Source organism: Sciurus vulgaris (genome assembly GCF_902686455.1).
Source record: "Sciurus vulgaris genome assembly, chromosome: 3".
Classification (NCBI taxonomy): domain Eukaryota; kingdom Metazoa; phylum Chordata; class Mammalia; order Rodentia; family Sciuridae; genus Sciurus; species Sciurus vulgaris.
In genome coordinates, this window is record NC_136463.1 from 175,134,020 (window position 1) to 175,155,964 (window position 21,945).

The 21,945-nt window shown below is 39.3% G+C and overlaps 2 protein-coding genes across 2 annotated transcripts in view; one reads left to right on the plus strand and one right to left on the minus strand.

Annotated features, from left to right (window-relative positions):
- The first annotated feature begins 397 nt into the window (after positions 1–397).
- Positions 398–8,905, plus strand: MRPL44 (mitochondrial ribosomal protein L44). Its single transcript, XM_079135143.1, has 4 exons — positions 398–793; positions 2,322–2,790; positions 4,619–4,797; positions 8,443–8,905. Exons 1-4 carry the CDS (start codon positions 615–617, stop codon positions 8,612–8,614), a joined length of 999 nt encoding a protein of 332 aa, XP_078991269.1. The 5' UTR covers positions 398–614; the 3' UTR covers positions 8,615–8,905.
- A 7,701-nt stretch (positions 8,906–16,606) lies between these two features.
- Positions 16,607–21,945, minus strand: part of SERPINE2 (serpin family E member 2) — a 58,764-nt gene continuing 53,425 nt past the window's right edge. The window contains exons 7-9 of the mRNA XM_079135145.1: positions 20,653–20,739; positions 18,334–18,417; positions 16,607–17,415 (exon numbers count right to left, since the gene is read on the minus strand). Of these exons, the coding sequence (XP_078991271.1) occupies positions 17,378–17,415; positions 18,334–18,417; positions 20,653–20,739 (209 nt within the window). The 3' untranslated portion in view covers positions 16,607–17,377. The remainder of the gene's footprint in view (positions 17,416–18,333; positions 18,418–20,652; positions 20,740–21,945) is intronic.

A 21,945-nucleotide genomic window follows, 5' to 3' on the forward strand; every position in this document is an offset into this window, starting at 1 on the left:
GTATTTTTTGACAGAAAAGCATAAAACGATGTAACTAAAGAAAGATGAAGGAAAAAAACTCAATTCCAGTTATTATTTTATTTTCCCAATGCTTTTTAAAAAAATCCTCTTTTGTTAGTGTTTTTAAATACAATTCATAATTTTGGGGCAAGCCAACTCATTTTTCAATCGAGGTCTTTTGAGAACCTTTAAGATGGCTCAATATTTGCTCAATAGTGACTGGATAGATGGTCTGCAGCTTTAAGATTAAATGTAAACAAATGGTTTCTGATAAAATTTAAGTGTTTTGTTTAAACTGAAAGTGAAACAAGTTTTTTGTCTTGCGTTACCTAGAGAAAAAGGTAACAAGAGAGCAACTGACAGGGTGAAGAAACTTCTTCCAACAATTTTTTGGACCCAAACTCCCCTCAAGCCGCACTGATCTCAAAGTAACCCGTCAGGGGCAGAACCAGCAAGTGCGCATGCGCGCTACAGCGCTCCTGCCTGCCGCGCACCGCCCCCTGGTGGTGTCCGCCTTCCGCCTCTTTCCGTCCGACGCTTCTTGGGGAACTGTGTTCCTGTGACAGTGCTCCGACTGCTTTCCTTCCGCTCCCCATTGCGTTCTCCCTGGTGCAATGGCTTCTGGACTGGTGAGGCTATTCCAGCTTGGGCCTCGCCGCCTCCTGGCGCGGGACGCCCCGACGCTCGTCTTGCCGGTTCGGGGAGTGAAGAAGGGGTTCCGCGCCGCCTTCCGCTTCCAGAAGGAGTTAGAGCGGTGGCGACTGCTCCGCTGCCCGCCGCCACCCGTGCGCCGGTAAGAGCCCTGGGAGGCGTCAGGGTGGCAGAGGTGGCGGGCGGGGCCCTGGGCTTCCTCCCCACCGTGTCGGCCCGGCGGCGGCTGCATGTTTGTCCTGAGCGTGGAAAGTCTGCGGTGGAGACGTAGACGCGTGGCGGAAGGAGAAGGGCGGGTGCCCCTGGCGGCGAGCGCCGGTCGCCGGTCCCCGCAGTACAGATCCCCTTAGCGTCCTCGGGACCGAGAGAGAAATGGGGCGGGCTGCAGGGTGCCTGGTGATGCCTGATGATCTTGGGGTAAGGCGAAGAGGGAATGGGAAGAAAACCCCGCAGCACTGCCAGTTAGGGGCAAGTTCAGTACTGACTGGCCCCGCAGGTCCGCAGCCCAGAGTAAAAGGGAAGAGTTTACCTTTAGGATTTTGCCCTCATAGATCTTGTTGCAGCCTGACAAAAAGAAGCGTAGGTTTTTATCACTACAGATGAGACCATACTTGACACAGGTCATGCATCTTGCTTTTTTCTTTTTTAATAATGTGTTTTTGACGTGCTTTTAAGACAAAGACAAAAATAGGGATAGATGCACTTCACTCTTTTTTATGGTTCCATTTATTGGCATTTGAGTGCCCCATTATTGCTAGTACAACCAATGATTCAGTGTCTTTGAAGTGATTTCAGTTTTGGGAACTTATGATATAAAATTTTGATAACAGTTTTAATGCTGTCCTCAAAAAATATTGATCCAGTTTATACTTCTGCAATAGGAATGTACTTCTAACACAGATTATTGTGCTTTTTGTAATACGTAGGGAAAAAAAAGGAATCTTCGTAATAAACTTTTCCTTGCTAAGTATTTTAACCTTTTAAAGTAGGAAGAAAGTTTGTGAATTATATTAGTCCATAGATTATGTACATTTTATACTTTAAAATCAGATATTTATAATTTGCTGCCCCTTTTACACTTAAAAGAGTTTTTAGTTTATCACTTTTCTTTAGAAGATGTTTTAGTTCATTCTTGGAAATGATTATGTGCTTTTTTTCCCCCCTTGATGCTAGGGAATGCATGCAGGGTTTGTGTATGCTAGGCAAGCACTCATCACTGAGCTACATTCCTAGCCCATGATTATAAACAAACTTACTTATTGATATCAGATTATTTAATTACTAATTTAAATTGATAACTCCAAAATTTAAATCAGTAAATTTATAATAATGATGTACTTGCTGTTTATGATCTGAATCTATGAGATTATAATTTATGTCTCATACCTAAGTGGAAAGCATAGCTCCATTTAGTCTCTGATGTGGAACAACCAGTTTAATGTGACAGGTCAACGGAAAAATTAATCGTTCCATATATGTGGAATATAGCAAAAGACTGCCAGCATTCATCTGAGTTTTTATATTTAGACTATCAGAGCCTGGCATTAAAAAGAAACAACCTTTATACATTTATTTCCTTTATACAATTATTAAAATTACAGTGAAAAATTTTTATATTATGGTACTATGTTGTTCTCTTTTATCATCTCTTATTGTCTTTATGTTTTCAGTTCAGAGAAGCCCAATTGGGATTACCATGCTGAAATACAAGCTTTTGGACATCGGTTACAGGAAACCTTTTCCTTAGATCTTCTCAAAACTGCATTTGTTAATAGCTGCTACATTGAAAGTGAAGAGGCAAAACGGCAAAATCTTGGGGTAGATAAAGAAGTTGCTCTTCTTAATCTCAAAGATAATCAAGAACTATCTGAAGAAGGAATATCTTTTTCACAAACTTGCCTCACACACTTTCTTGAAGATGAGTTCCCACACTTGCCCACTGAAGGCATCAGAAGTCTAGTTAACTATCTCACTGGTGAGGAAGTTGTGTGTCACGTGGCTAGAAACTTGGCTGTTGAGCAGTTAACGCTGAGTGCAGAATTTCCAGTCCCCCCACCTGTACTGCAGCGGACTTTCTTTGCAGTGATTGGAGCCCTGCTGCAAAGCAGTGGACCTGAGAGGACTGCACTTTTCATCAGGGTAGGTAGTTACTAGTTGCACATGTTTGGACATGCTGAAGGTAGAAAGAAGGAAAATTTTTCCTTTTCTGATTCATTTTAATATAACACTTTGAAATGAATTTTTCCTCCAACAAAAATTGATATAGACCTGAAGCTTTTTTATGGTAGAGCTTTAATTATTACAGTTGCCTTTTATTGAGGACATCATCAGAAGTGGATAATTCTGGACGGTGACTTCTGAAGCAGTGCAAGTTGTATCACCTTCAGGTTTACAAATATCCCAAGAGCCAACAATAATGCCTACATAGCAGGCAGTAGGTGTTTGGTAAATGAATGAGGTCCGAGGGCCCTGCAGGCATCTCAGGTGATTAGAAATGTCGTGCTTGAGTGCTGATGCTATGTGCTCTAACAAGTGATCCTCAAAGTCCTAGATTTCTGAGTTCCTGTGAGGTGAAGTCTTTTGCTGGCCAATACCTTAGCTAATTAAAATTCTTACATAATTGGTACAACTGACTCCCACTGTCTTTGTAGAATTTATGAATGGGGAAAAGTTTTATCCTTTGCTGTTGAATGAAAAAATGTTCACTGTTCAGTCATAAAGAGTTCACATCGACATTTGTAAGTAATGAAAACAATCTCTTGATTTAGAAATTTGCACGTCATATCCCTTAAACTTGCTCACTTGCTGTTGAAATCTATTTAGTTAGATACCAAGTTTGAAGATTTTGTTAGAAAAGAATACCTCTCTTCACTACCATTTCAGACTTTGTTCATAGGCAAGCCCTGTCTTCTCCCTTCTCCACGGACGACCTATAATAGGTGATATTTCTTTTTTTTTATTAATGAAGCTGAAATAAAACTTCTTGTGCTTGGAAGGTTGTTGTAGTGAAACTGACTTTGTATTTGTGATTAAGGGATCTTTTAAAATTTCTACCCTTCTGACTCCATTCATCCATTCTGTTATGACCAGTGTTTATTGTATGAGTTAACTGCAATATAAAATTACTGTGAAAATTAATGTTTCCAATTTTCTACACAATTTTATCAGAAAAATTAATTCTGCTTTAAACGTTTGTGATTTGTTTCTTAGTTTTCTTGGTCTTATGAAGAAGTATTATCAAATCAAAACAATTTAAAAAATCAGTTTGTGAATTACTCAAATTTTAAAAAAACATTAACGGTATTGTTACTTGGGGATCCTGGGTGTCTTTTTACATGATTTTCTGTCAGAAGTTAGTACATTTATTTATTAATTCATCTCTAAACATTTTTTCTTAGTGGTAAGAATTTAAATTATAAGGTAGACTCTGTCTTCTGCATAATTGTGGTATACCATATTGATATTATAAAAATTATAGTTGATTTTTATGAAAGTTTATCTGGAAAAAAAAAAAAAAAACATGGGGGTTTGGAGTCTGACTCAGTGGTTGAGTGCTTTATCTAGTATGTAGGTCCCTGAGGTCAGTCCCTACACAGGAGGCTGGGGGTGGGGAGGCCTGTGTGGAATGAAAAAATAGGTTGAGAATTCCTTATCCAAAATGCTTGGGATCAGAAGTGTCTTGGATTTGGGGTTCTTTTTCAAACTTTGCAGTATTTATAAGACTTCACTAGTTGAGCTTCCCTAATCTAAAAGTCAAAAATTTGAAATCTAAAATGCTCCAACATCTGAAAGGTTTTGAGCATCAGTATGATGCTTGAAAAGGATGAGCTTTTGGAGCATTTCAGACTTTGGAGTTTTAGGTTAGGGGTGTTCAATTAGTAGTTTTGCTGTTGAACGTGTACCTAGAATTTTGGCCCTTAGGTCCTTTGTACTAATTTAAATGTATAAATTGCTATTTTATATACAGGATTTCTTAATTACTCAAATGACTGGAAAAGAGCTATTTGACATGTGGACAGTAATAAATCCCATGGGACTGCTGGTAGAAGAATTGAAGAAGAGAAACATTTCTGCTCCTGAATCTAGAATTACTAGGCAGTCTGGAAGCACCACAGCTTTGCCTTTGTATTTCATTGGCTTATACTGGTTAGTAAAATTTCAATCTTCATAATTTGATTGGAAGCTGTAAAAACATACTCTTCACAGTTCTTTACCATGACCTTTAATAGCATTAAAAAAAAATTAAAAATCTCATCCCCATGATTATTTACTATACTTCCCTTTGGTCATTCGTAAAGGCAGGCAAGGAATTCATGTTTTGCTGTTAGTAGCTTTCCTTGGTCAACTGTTTACTATAGAATTTCATAGGATATATGTTAGCCTAAATTTTTTTGTGTAAAAATAAATTTAACTTATTTGTTATAGATTTAACCTGAATCTACTCTTGTCAGCAGCTTCAACTGAGCCTAGCAGTGGAAAATGTTGAACAATCAATGTTGGAAGCTTTTTAATTTATTAGGTATTAAAATTAAAGTGGGACTGGAAATGTAGTTCAGTGGTGAAATACTTGCCTGTCAGGTACAAGAACCTGATCCCAAACACTGCAAAAAAAAAAAAAAAAAAAAAAAAATGTTGAATTGTTAAATATAATCATTGAATATCTGAGAGAGCTAGATTATTAAGATTTAGCTCAATATTTTTGTAATTTTTGTGGAATGAAGGATTTTATGGCTATAAAAGCAATGGAAGACATCACAAAGGAGAAAATGGGTAGAATTATTTATTATGAAAGTTTCATCATTTCATGTGAAGTATAAAGCCAAAACAATGAGATGTTCTCTTTTTGCTTATCAGATTGATAAACCTTAAACACAACCTTTATCAGTACTTCCCTTATCAAAAGTTCATACTCTGCTAGTAGAGAAAGAAAATGTATAATATTGCTCTTAAGAAATTCTGACAGAACACCAAGAATCTCTAAAAGTTTCATACCCTTTGATTTGATATTTCTACTTTTGATTATCTATTAAATATCACAGATAGAAATTTGTGGAAAAAGATACTCTTTGTTGTTTTCACTTCTTTATACACTACATAGAATAGTTCCTGGGAGACAATGGTAGTCAGTAAATAGTTACTGAGTTACAAAATATTACAAATTGGCATCCAACAAGGGAATAAGGAAATATATGTATACATCCAATGGAATATAGTAACAGCTACTTAGGTGACTTTTTAAAGAATTTTTAATGACAGTGGAAAACTTGGAAGAATGATCTTTCAACTAAAAAATAATATAAGAAGCAAGTTGCCACATTGCTAACAGTGATTGCCATTGGATAGAATTTTTTTTTTCTAGATTTTTACGTAGTCGATTTTTAACACTTTTTTTTTTTTTTTTCTTTTTTTGGGGTGCTGGGGATTGAACCCAGGGCCTTGGGCATGTGAGGCAGGCATTCTACCAACTGAGCCATATCCCCAGCCCTAATGGTGAATTTTTAAAGATGATCAGTGATATAAACATTGGATTAAAGCATGATGATAAAGCTTCTGGGCTTGAACTTCCTTAGGTGATTTTCTCCATTCCTCACTTTGTAATATATAGTTGTGTAATTATTGTAAAGTTTAACTTACATGATTAACCTTTGTTTCATTTCAGCTTTTCTGAGGTAACAAGTGTTTTCTTAGCAAATTTCTTCTGTTTGGTACTACCTACATAGCTTCACTTGTTTTTCTTTAATTTGGTTCTGCACCTCTTAACTCCAAGTCTCCTTACTGTGAATCCTAGTAATTTGTTAGCATTGTTGTGTATGGACCTTTCAGAGAGATGCTTCTCTTAATTGCATAGTTGAAATTGTAGATGAGAAAATTTCCAGGAAGTCAACATAATTAAGAAATAGCAAAACAGATAAGGTTAGAGTTGTTTAATGTGCACATCCTTTGTTTCCTTGAAGGAACATTTGAAATTTTCAAAGATGACTAGTATAATGTAATAATAATAGAAATATTAGCAGAGGAATTCGTTTTAGTTTTTTTTATTTTTATTTTTATTTTTTTGTATTTTGACATATTACACATACATATAGTAAGATAACTTGTTCCAGTTAGGATCCCATTATTGTGGTTGTATATGATGTGGAGTTACATTGGTCGTGTATTTATATATAAGGAGAGGAAAGATATATCCAATTAATTCTTCATATGTCCAGACTATTCTAATAGTCTTTTCTATTCCCATCCCCCCTCCTTCCCCTTCAGTCCCTTTTATCTAGTCCAATGAACTTCTGATCTTCCCCTCCCTTATTGTGGATCCACATATCAGAACATTCTGCCTTTGGGCTTTTGGAACTAGCTTATTTTACCTAGCATGATAGTCTCTAGTTCCATCCAATTACTGGCAAATGCCATAACTTCATTCTTTATGGCTGAGTAATATTCCCCATTGTGTATGTATTCCGTATTTTCTTTATCCATTTATCTGTTGTAGGGAACCCGGTTTGGTTCTGTAGTTTGGCTATTGTGAACTGAGCTGTTGTAAACATTGGTGTGCCTGTGTCACTTAACATCAGTGTGCTGATTTTAAGCTCTTTGGGTATAAACCAGGGAGTGGGACAACTGGATAATTAGTGGTTCCATTCCAAGTTTTCTAAGAAATCTCCATACTGCTTTTCAGAGTGGTCGTGCCAATTTGCAGTCCCACTAGCAATGTATAAGTGAACCTTTTTCTCCATATCCTTGCTAACATTTATTGTTATTTGTATGCTTGATAATTGGCCATTCTGACTGGGGTGAGATGGAATCTCAGTGTAGTTTTGATTTGCATTTCTGTAATTGCTAGAGATGTTGAACATTTTCTCATATATTTTTTGAACATTGATGTTTCTTCTGCAAAGTACGTGTTCAGTTCCTTAGCCCATTTATTGATTAGGTTATTTGGTTTAGTTTTTGTTTTGTTTGTATATTGTTTTGTTTTGGTGTTAAATTTTTTGAGTTCTTTGTATATCCTGTAGATTAATATTCTGAGGCACTGGTAGTAAAGATTTTCTCCCATTCTATAGGCTCTCTGTTCACATTCTTAATTGTTTTCTTTGCAGTGAAGAATCTTTTTGATACTGTCCCATTTATTGTTTCTTGATTCTCTTGCACTTTCAGAGTCTTATTGAGGATTAGTTTATCTATTTTTAATAGAACATAAGTAGTCAATATTTAGTGTTTACTTGCTTTTTTGGGAATAAATTAGAGTGCATTATAAATGAAAAATATTTTAAAATCCGAGTAAGTTTTAGAGATCTGAAGTTCTTAATTTAAAATATAGAGCTGATATATCCTTTATAATGAAGTTTAGATGGCAAATTCAAAAAGGACCATTTTTCAACAATTTTTTTCTTCAAATAATTCATTCAAAAATGAATTAAAAATTATCTAGACATAATTCCCAAGAATTATTTTAATATTTAATGTTTTTACAAGAAGATATACTGCTTCTCTTAAAAAAAAAACAAAAAACCAGGCCTATACTTATATGTGTATGCCTTGCTTTTTTGACTTGAAAAATACTGGGCCTAATAAGTTGTTTATATTTTTATGGAAATGATTTTTTTTTTTTTTTTGTCTAACTACTGTATAAAATGAACTTACAACAAAACTAGTTAACTACCAAAAGGTACATCTAAAGTCATCATGTTATTTCCGGTGGGTATTATTAAAGTGATGTTCAGAAGACATGACTGCTTTGTGTGCTGTCCTGTGAGGCACCTTGTCATTGAAGACCACTCTGTGTTTTCTTTCTAGTGACAAAAAGTTGCTTGCAGAAGGACCTGGGGAAACAGTGCTGGTTGCAGAAGAAGAAGCTGCTCGAGTGGCCCTTAGGAAACTTTATGGATTCACAGAAAACAGAAGGCCCTGGGACTATTCCAAACCCAAAGAGGACTTGAGAGTAGAAAAGACCAGCACTGCCAGCTAGCCAGCCAGGAAGGTGGCACTTTGGAATTAGTGAGCAAAACCTTAGGAAATTGTTGGAGGTGTTCCACGCTCAGTATTTTCAAGAATATAAAGACATAGATCTTCATATTGTCTTTCTAAAATTACATAAGCATCTAGCAGGTCACAGGTGTTTTGTTTTTAATCTTCACTTTTCAAGAAATTTTGCCTAAAGTCCTTGGTTTTATTATGTATAATTTGTACAGCTAGGTATATTTTAAATGTGTTTCTTATGGAAACTTCGCTGTGATACCAATAAAACCATTGCTCTTTCTTTTGGTGTTACATTACAGTTTAATTTATATTCAGAAGTGCAGGAGGTTGATATACTCTGCTTCTCTACTGTAAATTTAGCTAAGATAGTAATAGCATAATATTTCCTGAAATGCAAACTACAGACCATAATTAACATATATTTAGTGATCTCTAGAGTCCAGGTTTAAAATTTTGTGTACTTCTAATATATTTCTTATTCAGTTTCTATAAATCAAGTAAATGGCAAATAAATTTTATGCTTTTAAGAAGTTGCCTTTTCCAAGAAAATGAAACTCAAGCAGCTTAAAATGTTGCTTCTAATGGTAAAATGAAATATGTATTGATCAGTTCAATTTAATATACTGTAATTATAATAATAATTACTATATACCAAGCACTGTCCTAAGTATAGAACACATTTAATTCAGTAGAGGGCAAATCTTAAGAATGTCTTTCTTGTTTTTTTAATCCTTTGTATTCAGTTCAGTAATCCTCCAACTGAAAATTTCCTTTGATTTCTTTTTACCATTTTAGCAATAGTAATAATTTTTAGTTTTAAAGAAGAAAAGCAGGACTGGAATTGAGAACAGAAAAGAAGAAAAGTGTTGAAACTAACTGCTCTTTTGCCATGAACTCTTCCTAAAAAGGAAGATGAAGGACCTTTAAAACTCCTTTTCTGTCATATTTACTGACTTGTTTTTTAGTCTGAACATGCTGCAGGTTGGCCAGGTGAAGTGAATCTAGGGGGAAGAGCTCATGGTCATGGGGCTTATTAGGCTTCTGTACTTGTCCCAGTCAGTGTCCTGGCAGGAAAGAGAAGCATGAGTGTAGCAGAGGACTGTTCAAGGGAGCCCACTGATTGACAATCCAGTGCTCTAGGGATTACACATAAGGGAGACGGCTCAGGCCTGAAACAGCAAGGCAAAGGTAGAGCCGCCCAACAGGATTTGTTGCCTTCGGAAGAGGCAACCAAACCACAATGGTTGGGCAAGGAGGGGACTGGGAAAATTAAAACCCTGATATTCTCTTGCTGCTCACCTTGCTTTTCCTGGTGTTGGCTAATTTGGCCCAAACCAATTTCAAGCTAAAAAGGAAAGAAATGATGAAATTCTGCCTACCGAGATAGCCAGAAGTAAAAGGAGCAGAAAGGTCCATCCAAAGCAGCCTAGGGAAAAAATCCAGCCCACACCCCAACAGCTTGCTAATGAGCACAATTTCCCTGCCAGCTGTGGCAGAAGCGTGACCCCAGTCACTGGTTCAGAGAGGCCTCCACCGGTCTGCCCTGCGGAAGTAAGACCAAGAGACCCAATTCCAGGGCAAAACCATCAGCATTCTTTTTGAAGCTGCGAAGAAATGCCCCTTGGGCGCGCTTTGCCGGGGTGGGGATGCTGTATTTTAAGCTCTTGGTTTATGTCTGGAGTAAGGAAGTCTTTCCACTCCAGAGCGGGACAGTGTGGGCAGCTGACTCAGTGGTCCTGCCCACAGCCCAGGCATAGCTCAGCCTTTCTGAGACTGGCTCACAGAGTGGAACTTGAGTCATGTTTAAGAGGATTTACAGCTATCACAGGTAATTAGGGACTGTTTCTATAGGGGAAAATTGGAGGAGTATCTAGTTGGCTGAACTGATAAAGTTTAAATAGAAGTTCACCTTTTTTTTTTTTTTTGAGTGTTAACTCCAACTATAATAATTGAACACAAGGAGAGAGGACCAAACGCAGTAGTAAAAGCACCACTTATATTTGTCATCCAGAACAAGTAAATGTAACTTGATAAGCCTCTAAATGATACTGTAGGGAAAAGACATAATGGAAGTTTCTGGAAAGCAAGAGATAGTAAGCAAGCACTTCTAACTGCTTCCTCATCCAGCATATGTGAGTTGTCAGATCCTAGCTAGAATACTATTCTAAGTCTTTTTTAGGTGAGTTTTTAAAAGTTTTTAGAGAATTTGTTTATTTGCAAACTTGGTAATTCCTTTCCTCTGTACGAGTAGTGCAGAAAATGCAATCCCAAATTTCTCCAGCTCAGGGTAGAGTTTGCAGGACCTAGGCCTACAAGGTTGGAAGGGAACTCAGGTTTTCAAGGAAATCTCGATGTTTCTAGATTTTTGATGCGAAGCAAATCTAGTGCAGTTCATAGAACTACTTTGCACGTAAAGAGATCCATATCCCTTATTTTTTTTTAAATGTGATTTAACACATAACTACGTAAAATCTTTAAACTTAAGTTGTATTTTATTTATTTGTTTTGTTTATTTATTTATACATACATACATACATACCAGGGATTGAACCCAAGGGCACTTGACCACTGAACCACATTCCAAACCCTTTTTATTTTTGTTTTGAGATGGGTCTCACTAAGTTGCCGAGGCTGGCCTCCAATTTGCATTCCTCCTGTTTCAGCCTCCCAGGCCACTGGAATGACAGGTGTGAGCAATAGCACCTGGCTAACTTGTACTTCTTAAAATCATGCATTAAATGTGCATGCAGAAAAAATTAACATACTGTTGCAGTTCCATGTGAAATAGCTGGAAACTTAGAACCAATCTCTGGATAACTCTGTCCTGTAGGAATAAACAGTTTGTGTGGGTAAGAGATGTGGGGTTGGTGTCCAAGCGCATCAGTGGTCATTTTGAGTACTGATGTTTGTGTTATAAAGATAATCAAAATCATAAGAAAGTTGTGATATAAAAGCACTGATGCTTGTACCTGGGTTGGCACCAGAGAAATATATTAATTATCTACTTTGAAATGAGACCTCTTTTCCTACCTTTTCCCATTTTCCAGTTAAGCCCAAAGAATAAATGTACCCCAAAAGCTCCCTTAACCACAAATTTAAAGTTGAATATCTGTTGACTCAACTACACAAACCATGTTCTTCTCAATTCATACAATATTTTATTCTATACACATATAAAATAGGGAATGATATTCTCAAATTATTTTATGTGGCCATGAGAAAGTGAATTAGGAACTATAATTCTGAGAATGGAACAAACTGGGGCTGCTTTTTGTGTTTGGCGCTATATTGATTTTGGCCACAAGATGGTGCTCTAGTCCAACAGCAGAGTTTAGGATGAACTGGATCCTCATTGGGGAAAAATACTATACGCCCCCAAGATAGCATACATCTGCATATGGCGCGCAAGTACAGTCAAAGGTAGCTTTTTCACGCCCCTAGAATTCTACTATCTATGACTATGTCTACAGGAGTTAACCCACCTTCCATCTCTCCTCAGGATGCTGAAAGTTAGGAATTCTCTACTTGAACCATTTACTTCTGATGTCAAGATATGGATGTTGAGTTCTTTCTATTCACTGGGAAGAGGGGAAATTGCAGGGCTGCCAAAGATAAAACTTTTAATTTAAGACTTTTTTACTCCATTTTTTTTTTTTTTGCTGTTCCTTTCTCCCTATTTTCTTTTTCTGAAGAGAGTAAGTGCACTACCAGGGAATCCTCGTGTCCATCAAGACACTTCCTAAAACCAGATGTGTGCAGACATTCTTGCCACCACAAGAAGGCCCTCTCATAACATTCCCCAGCTGACAAAGGCTGTCCAAGATCCACATCCTTAAACTTGGTTTTTCTTCCCCTCAGCTGATCCCTGTATCATCTCTCCAGAACTCAAAAAGACCTCAATCATTGTCCTCTAAGACATAGAGCTGTGACTCTTGACTTCAGTTGGCTATCAGAGCACTTGAAATCCATGTTTCTCTCTGCAGAAGACTTAGAGTAACTGCTTGATTTAATCCCACCTTGCAAATTAAGAATGATTTTTCCAGAAGGAAATGCATGCAAGTTCACTACAATCACAAGGACACATACTCCTGGAAAAACTGTAGCACTAGTAGTGTCTGTGCATCCCACTAATAAACACCTGTTCTTGTTCATTCATCTGACTGCCTGATAGTGTTAAGAACAGTGAGTTAAGAAAATTTTTCTAGGAGAAAAACAAATGATAAAAAGGTATTAACTTACTCTTCCATTAAATTCTTATTTGAGGGCTGGGGATATAGCTCAGTTGATAGAGTGCTTGCCTTGCAAGCACAAGGCCCTGGGTTCAATCCCCAGCACTGTAAAAGAAAAAAAAGAAAAAATTCTTATTTGGTTATTCATAGAATAGCTTTTTACTGGAAGTGATGTACATTAAAGTGCAAAATAAACTACTGATTTATCCTCCTTGTGCAGAAGAAATGAGTCAGGAGGCCACTGACAGCTGGAGAAAGATATTTCTAAGTCAGAGAAGGGTTTGCCAGACTTGCTGATGATGCCTCCTCTATATATTGATGTCAGCACCTTTCACCAGCAATGACAGTCAGGGTCAGGAGACATTTAACATAGATCTCAGGAAATAAGACAAAAGAGTGAAAACTAGTTGATTAACTCATTTGATGGCAACGTTCATGGGGCTCCCGACAGTCTGCCATTAGGACTTAGTTCTTGGTCCTAGAATATTTTTCTTGTCTAGGAAGAACAGGCACAAAGACCTGCCATACTTCATTTTTACCCTTAGATAAATGGGATCATAAACTTCAGGTGAAGGAGCTTGAAAGGTTCATTTCCATTATGCTACTTAATATTCAATAATTTAATCTGCAAACACTAACCAACAATGTGCATGGTATAATGGCGATATCTCATTTGGCAAATTTCTCATTGAAATCACATTTCCATCTCCTTTTCTTGCAGATTTGAGAAAGGAACTAAAAGGTGCAGTTCAGGAATCTAAAGAAATGGGGCCAGTGGTGATTTCCACACTTTGGCCTCTCAGGGTGAACTCTTGGTAGGCAGAGGATACAACATTCCAGTCAATATTCACAGAAGGCTGAGGACTCAGTCATCACCCAGCAGCTTCCCCAGGCCTCACAACTGCCAGCTGTCCCCACTGACCAGCACTAGTAAGTGGGTGTTTACTACTATGCTGGCTCAGAGTGAATGGCTTCAAACTTCATGTCACATGTCTCGTTTGTCAGTTTTTCATTTTCAGAAAAACAGTAACGTGCAAAGGACACTCTCATGTACCTTTTTGTAATGTTTTCTTATGATTGGGATTTTTTTCCAGGTCGTCTGTTATTATCTCCATATTTAGTACAAAGACTTAAAAGGCCACTAAGACACAGAGCTTCCAAGGTATTCGGGTCAGTGCTTGCTTTCCTTTTCCATTGTGCCTCAGGAAGAATTGCAAGTACCCATCCCGTTAAGTGTCAGAAGAGTGACTTCCTTGGCTATTGACTGTGTTTTTTCCACAGGGCCCCCATTTTGTTATTTTAGGAAAATTGCAGCCTGTCTCCTGCTCAGACTCAGTGTGGCATCTAATCTATATGATATAAATAGTTTGCTCAAACATATCCACAGCACAAAAAAAAAAAAAAAAATCATCTATCACAGGCCTGTAATATTTGTGGCAGTCTCCATATCTCAAATTTATTCTAGTTTCCCTCAAGGAAAGGAGTTTTCAGAAAGTTGATATTTCCCGAAGTGAGACAAGGCCTGCAGACTTGACTGAAAGCATATCAAAAGGTTAAAGTTAAATTACATATACATAAAAATCGAGAGGAATTTTCCTCCTAGTCCAGAGATATAAACAGGTTCCAAAAGCTAATCAGGATCAGAACCTGGGTGCTGATTAGAAAGAAAAAGGTGAAGTTGGGAGGGGCAAGTGAGATAGAGGATAGACGGTCTGGGCCCCTTGATTATTATTTCTCCGAGTTCCATACATCATTCGTGTTTGAAACTCTGCTAATAGTCAAAGAGGCACTCAGGAATAGGACCAGATATTTCAAAGTTTAATATCACCAGTGTACTACTGGAGAGAGCCCCTCTATACCACGTACCAGGGTTGCTCTGGCTTATGTGAGAAAGGCAGATTCTCTGGTCCTTTCTGCAATGAGCACTACTGTCGTCAGGGACCTGGGGACCTTCAGCCATGCAACAACCACTGGTGCATTCTCTCTTGACTCACATCCAGTTGGACCTACTCCCAACACTTGCAATGGCGAGATACTTTGCTGTGCCAGGATTCTCTCTCGCTCCCAGTATTAAATTACTTAGGGAGAGCACATATTTATCTCGGCACCTTTTAGTACTTGGTACCTACCTATAGGCACTTGTGATATTTTAGATGTCAACTTGACTGGACTAAAGGATAAACTCCCATATAGCTGGTAAAGTGTTATTTCTAGATGTGTCTATGAGGGTGTCTCTAGAAGAGACTGGCATTTGAATCAGTGTTCTGAGGAGGACCTTCCCTCACTCAACGTGGATGGGTATCATTCAACCAGTTGAAGGTGGTGAATTGATCAAATTATGTTTTTTGTATATGAATATATCATAATCAAACTCACCATTTTGTATAATTAATATGTATCAATAAAAAGAAAAAGGCTGAGGAAAGGCATATTCGCTCTTTAGAAGCTGGGTTACCCATCTTCTCCTGACACTGCACATCAGAACCCCATGTCCTTGGGTCTTCAGCTTGACTGCGAATTACACCATGGCTGCCCTGGTCCTCAGGCCTTCAGACTTGGCCTGCACTATGCCCCCAGCTTTCCAGGTTCTCTAGCTTATAGATGGCAGATCACAGGACTGACTCCCTAGTCTCCATAATCCTCAGAGCCAATTTCCATAATAAATCTCTCGTATCTATCCCTATTGGTTCAGTTTCTCTGCAGAAACCTGTACAATATAGCATTTGAATAAATAATGAATGAGGGAATGGAGTATGTAGTTATTTTACTGCTAACACTATTACTACTTTAAACAATTCAAAATAATATTATGGAATGGAAGAGCACAGGAAGCCTTAGTAAGACTGGCTCTAAAAGGCATTAGTTACAGTTGGTGTGTTTGCTAGAATATATGTGGCTTGAAGGAATCATCCAAAATAGTTTCTTGGCTTTTATTGCTCAATAAGGAGTAAAAGCCTGGTTTGCTGAAGTATACATACTTCAATAGTTGCAAACAGCAACATTTGGTCCACTTTACCAATAAAGAATTACAATATGACCAGAGAAACACGTTGTACCCCATTTGTTTACAATATATAAATCGAACAATAAAAAAAGAATTACAATATGTATTATCAGAAAAATGAGATTACAGTCCATTTATGTATGAGCTATCAAAAAGTATAAATGCATTCTACTATCGTGTACTACTAATTAGAACAAATAATCACAAATGGCAAATAGGTGGGAGACTGAATGCGATGTTTTAGTGTTTAGCTAGAGTGACAAGTGGAGCTCACGGGCTGAAAAGAGAAAAAGAAAAATATTTTTAAGTGTTTCATACCATTTCGACTGAGAAATGACTACCCAAATCTTTAAGAAATTCATGAAAAAAATAAATGGTAACAATCTTGACGTTTGAGTCGAACTTGGAAAAAAATCAACTCCAAAACACAAAACAAAAATAATCATTTCAAAAAGCAAACACTGCGGCTTATCACCAAAAACAAAACACTCATTGTTGCCTCAGATTTCCAAAGTACATCAGTCTCCAGCAGCCTCTTTCCACACTTATGCAAAATCCAGAGCCCGAGTGCCCTGCATGGGTAAACTCAGACCTGGGATTGCCTAATAATGACTCCAGTGATCTATAAACTAGAGGTGCAGAAGCCAGAGTGTGTTTCTTGTCAGGTTTAGAGGAAAAAGAGAAAAAGTTCAGGGGCTCTGAATTTCCTGTAGTCTGCCTAAATGCAAATGCTTAGAAGAAGCTGATGTGTTTTTTAAATGCTGTTTATTTTGCCGTATTTTCAAATAGGAGAAAAATGTCAATTTTTTTTTTACTACCCATAACACTTTATTTCTACTTTGTACAAAATACAAAAATGCAAATCTCAAGAGTACAGACCGCGGGGACAGGCACACTGCATGACAGCAAACCTTGCTGAGCAAGACATTAGTTTTTAAACTTTAGTGAATACATGCATTATATAAAACAATAACAGCAACGACAACAAAAACACACAGGAGGCTAGAGATTTTGCTATTTCCACCCCCAAAATAATGCTTGCTATCAAGACTTTGGATGGAGGTGGGGTAAAAAGAATTAAAAAGGCAAATGATATTTTTTCCATAAAAAAGTTACCATAAAATTTTCTTTTTTTCCTTCTTCTGTCACACTGATTAAATTTATCCTGAAAAGCCACACATAAACAAAACAAAACAAAAAACCTTGAACCAGACAGACAGCAAATACTCAAGAGGGTTGTTAGCCTAGATAACCAATCAGTAGTTTAAAGACTCTTCCAGACATTCCGAAGCCTTTCTATGGGCCTCAGTACAGGGTTGTAGCCATCCTGCCCTTTCATCTCCGTAACACCTCCCACAACAGAAATGCTTGCATCATGAAGTCTGTGGCTAAGAACTAGTTTTGAAAAAAGAAAGAGCAATGTACAAAAATATTTAACAGAACTATGAAAGGTGTAGGAAAGGAGTCTTCTTCATAGCAAAGTCGTCTTTGATCCGCCTGGTTTCTTCTGTATTGTTCTTTAGGGTTTGTTGATCTGTCCCATGAATAAGATAGCACCTAGGGAATGGAAAAGAAACGACAGGCTAGTCTGTACAAGAACAATCCTTAAAATAAGACAGAAAGTGTTACTGAGGGAGGGGAAGGAGCGACACCTGGCCTGCTGCGTGTCAACAGAACTTGTGTGAAGACGGGAGTGGCCTGCACCTTCGCTGTCCAGGGTAGTGGCCCCGGTCACACAGGGTGATCGAGTGCTGCAGGTGTCACCAGTGTGACGAAGAGGTTGGATTTTTAATTATGCTCCTTTAGTTAATTTAGAGTTAAGGTGAGCAGACACACATGGTTACGGGCTCCCTACTGGACTGCTCAGCTCTGCAGCCAGCTCGGGCATTAGGACACTGGGCATGCAATGGGCAGGAGGAAAAGGAACTACCTTTTGTTATTAAATATTAACAGCTAAAATGTATTAGTGCCTATGCTCCACAGGATCATATTATACTTCATAATGGAACTAAAAGAAAGAAGCCATTATCCTTATTTTATGGAAAAAGCTAAAGGCCAGAGCCAGGCTTGACCCCATGACTTGTGGGGCTAAGATCTACTGGATGAACAAGCCCCAGTCATAACAACAGGGTGGGCTTGCAGATTGAAGACACAAAGCTTCTGGCAAAATTTAACTTATGCATTTATAAAAACACAGCAATATCAGCAGACATCAAAAATGTCCCAATGGGACGTGGAGCCTCTCTGTAGGTTAACCACCACCACGATTACCACTGCACCAAAACTTAAATCCTGTGAGTATTTCAAGAACTCTGTCATGCTCTGCAAACAGGGCCTTGACTTTCCTACCTCATTAGTGTAGGTGGTTACATTGTTCCAAGTGGCTCTGACCCAGGAAATGGACTAAGGGCAAGACTTGTGGACGGAGCTATGGCCGGATTCCAACAATGAACAGTGGAGGAGGAGCCCACTTACCTGTAGGATTATGTCGGATGAAAAACAGGAAAGGTCTGTCTACTATGAACCAGGGAGGCGAGGACCTTGCAATCAGAATCGCAGCTACGGAAAGAAAAAGGAAACGTGTTGTTCACCAGCAGGAGGTCAGCAAGGCAAGAACACCACAGACCCATAGCCACTGGGGTCTGAAGACACACTTAACTCCTATCCCACAGACTGGTCACGTTGTCACGGCCTCTGGTCACCATTTATTGAACATTTACCCTGGTCAGGCCCTTTACATTTACCGCCTCATTTGTTCTATAAAAGCATCCTCTTCTCTAATGAACGATACTTGCTCCTCATGGAGTTTGTGAAGATTAAATGACACAGAACACATTTCAGCTCTTAGAACACTGACTGCCACTAAACCAACACCCAGTGCATCGTCACTGTTACTATTAGTTACTTTTTATTTATACCATCTGCCATGCTGCTAAAGCCACCGGGCCTTTGGAATCTAGCTGACTCTGCTCTGCCCATCAAGGTCCCGTTCAGCTGTCCAGTTTTGTCCGTGCCCACTCCACTGGCACCTCATTTAGGTCTCCCTTGCATCAGGAATACAGGCCACTCGTCCAGACCCACCTCACATACTGTTCAGCTCCTCAGGTGAATATCTGACTTTAGGCTCATGGCTCTCACGCCTGCTTACTCTGCCATGCTCATCCATGGTGGCTCTCACATCACAAGCCCATGACAAGGCCCTGGGGAGGGTAGGTGTGTGGCAGAACCACCCTACACCTGCTGCAATGGTTCAGTCCCCTCCCTTGGACTCCTGGAAAGCACTATGGCTTTGGCTCGATGTTATAAAGGAACACCTGCAGTTGTGCTGGGGCAAACCATTCCACCAGGACTATGAAAATTAATAGTTAACAGGTATTGGGGACTGAATTGTGTCCTCTTCAAATCCATATACTGAAGCTCCAACCTCCTAATGTGACTGCACGTGGAGACAGGGTCTTAAAGGAGGTAATGGAGGAAAAAGAGAGATCAAAAGGGAGGGGTCCTAATTCAACAAAAATGGTGTTCTTTCTAGAAACGCAAGAGACATCAGGTTTGTTTGCACACAGAAAAGACCACGTGAGCATGAGGATGAGGCACCATCTGCAAGCCAAGGAGAAAGACTCTGGGAGAAGCCAAACCTGCCGACATCTTGATCTTGGACTTCCACCCTCCAGAGCTAGGAGAAAATAAATTTCTATAGTAAAAGTTCCTAGCTTGTGACATTTGTTATTGCAGCCTCATCTGCCTGATACAGCAGGATCTGGGAGGTGACACAAGGCCCCACAGTTGTTGCAGTCTTTACGTTCTTAATACATTTTTGAATAAGGGGCTCCATATTTCCATTCTGCACGAGATCCCACAAACTGCCTAACTGGTCCTGACAGTTACGCTAGTTGGCAAAATTGGTAATAACTTTGGTGAAATTCAATTGTCACAATCACCTAGAAAGCTAAAGGTCATCTTAATAATTCCAAGTCTCTTATTCAAGTTCTTCATTTTAAATTCTATTTTAAAGGAATAAAGAAATTTTGTCTGAGAAAGGCAATGTGGTGTCTGCTGTGAGTGTAAATGGCACCAGAAACACCACCAGGAATACTGAGCCCAGCAGCAGGTGCAGCTCACTTTATGAGCTCAGAGGTCTGGGCCAGACTTCTTTATCCAGTCTCACGTGGACAAGTGCAGGGGTGGAGGGTCGAGACCACTCTATTTTCTTCTGCATTACATAAGTGGCCAAGCAGACGCAGATGCGGATGCTCTACTTAACAAGGCTGCACAGCAATCCTGATGCCATTCAGCAGACGCTCGTTGACTCTGTCCTGGGGGAAACTGACTGCATACTTTCCTACACACACTTGCTGTTGTGTGTGTTTCAATCTGAAGACTGGCCTTCTCGGCCAGTAAGAAGCCAGAGTGTGCTTTATTCTCCTGAGACTGTCCTCAGGCCAAGTCTACAGGGCTGAATCCCACAGGTAGCTAGGCTGAGACTCGGTCTTACCCATTCCCTTGCACTGTCCACAGCTGCCTTCACACTACACTGGCAGACGTCAGCGCTGGGATGGGGACCGTGTGGTCATGGAGTGCAGTGCATGATATGTGCTACCTGGCTCTCCACAGGGCTTGAGGACACCCCTAGAGGATTTCTCCCACTTCAGTGAGACACTTGTACCGTCCCTACTGACTGCTGTCCCTGGAGACCCACAGGGCCCAGCTGGCGGCCTGGAAGAAGGCTACGTTGAGGAATGAATTGGCACGCCTCTGCTTCCCTCCCTCCCTCTCAGGTTACCCAGCACTCACTTGTTGTTGCCGAAGCTTTGGTTCCATCTTCACTGACTTCGATTTTTGCTTTTTGCAAGATGTGAGAGACATAAAGTTTTTCTGATCCTATTTTGGGAAAATAAAACAGAATCAGCAACTGCCTGATACGTAGGCCATCCATTTCATTGGAAAAGTAACCTCAAAGTCACGGCAAATTCCAGTTCTTAAAAAGTGTCAGCAGCGCCGGGTGTGGTGGTGCACGCCTGTAATCCCAGCGGGGGCAGGAGGATCGCGAGTTCAAAGCCAGCCTCGGCAAAAGTGAGGCACTAAGCAACTCGGTGAGACCCTTCCCTAAATAAAATACAAAACAGGGCTGGAGATGTGGCTCAATGGTTGAGTGCCCCTGGGTTCAATCCCTGCTACACCGTCCCCCCACCAAAAAAAACCCCAAAAGTGTCAGCAGTGACCTCAGTCAGTGCCAGAGACTGAAGGACCTAAGTGGCTGTGACTTATCCTGAATTTCAATCTCTGCTGAGTGAACTGGGATAAATACTTCTGGGAGAGGCCCAGAACCCCAGTTGTTTTCATGCCTCTAATCAATTCAACTCTGATCACCAGGAATTTTATTTAAAAAATGAAAACAAAAGGGCTTTAAAAAGGGAGCCTAGTAAGAAACAACAAAATAATATTTTATCAGAACGTCAGACCCAGAAAGAGTTTCAGATGGTATTTGTAGATGGGGCAACGGGCCCAGAAAGCTTCACCAGGGAAGTCCCATTTGTCTCCAGAACAGGTAGATATGCAGGTGTTCAGGGGCCCGCAACTGGGGTTGGTCACAAACCGATTTCTCACCAGTCAAGGGGAACAACAAACAGGTGGAGCACAGATAATGTGTCAGCCAAAGCTTCTCTTTGGAAGGGGTTGCTATCTTTTTAACTTAAAAAGCAAAGAACTAACTATTCAAATACAACTCTAGAAAAAGTCACACCAACTGGCAAATGAAGGGAATTGTCTTAGCAGCTTTGGCAAAGAAAAGACTCATTTGAATTTATGTTATTAAAGATTAATGGGCAATAAAAGGCTAAAATAGCTAATTCACATCTAATTAAAAGACAAACTTTTAGGTAATAGGGGCAATATGCAAAATGCTTCTTCAGCTGTGTAGAGACTGGAACGTCCCATGAATTGCACACGTGAAACGGGTGAATGACATCACTGATTTAAGTGAAAGTCAACAGCATCATTTGGTGATATCAGAACAGTTTTACGGCAACACATTTCTAATTCTAGACTGTTTATCTCTGAACAAATCAAATTCAGTTTGTAACATTT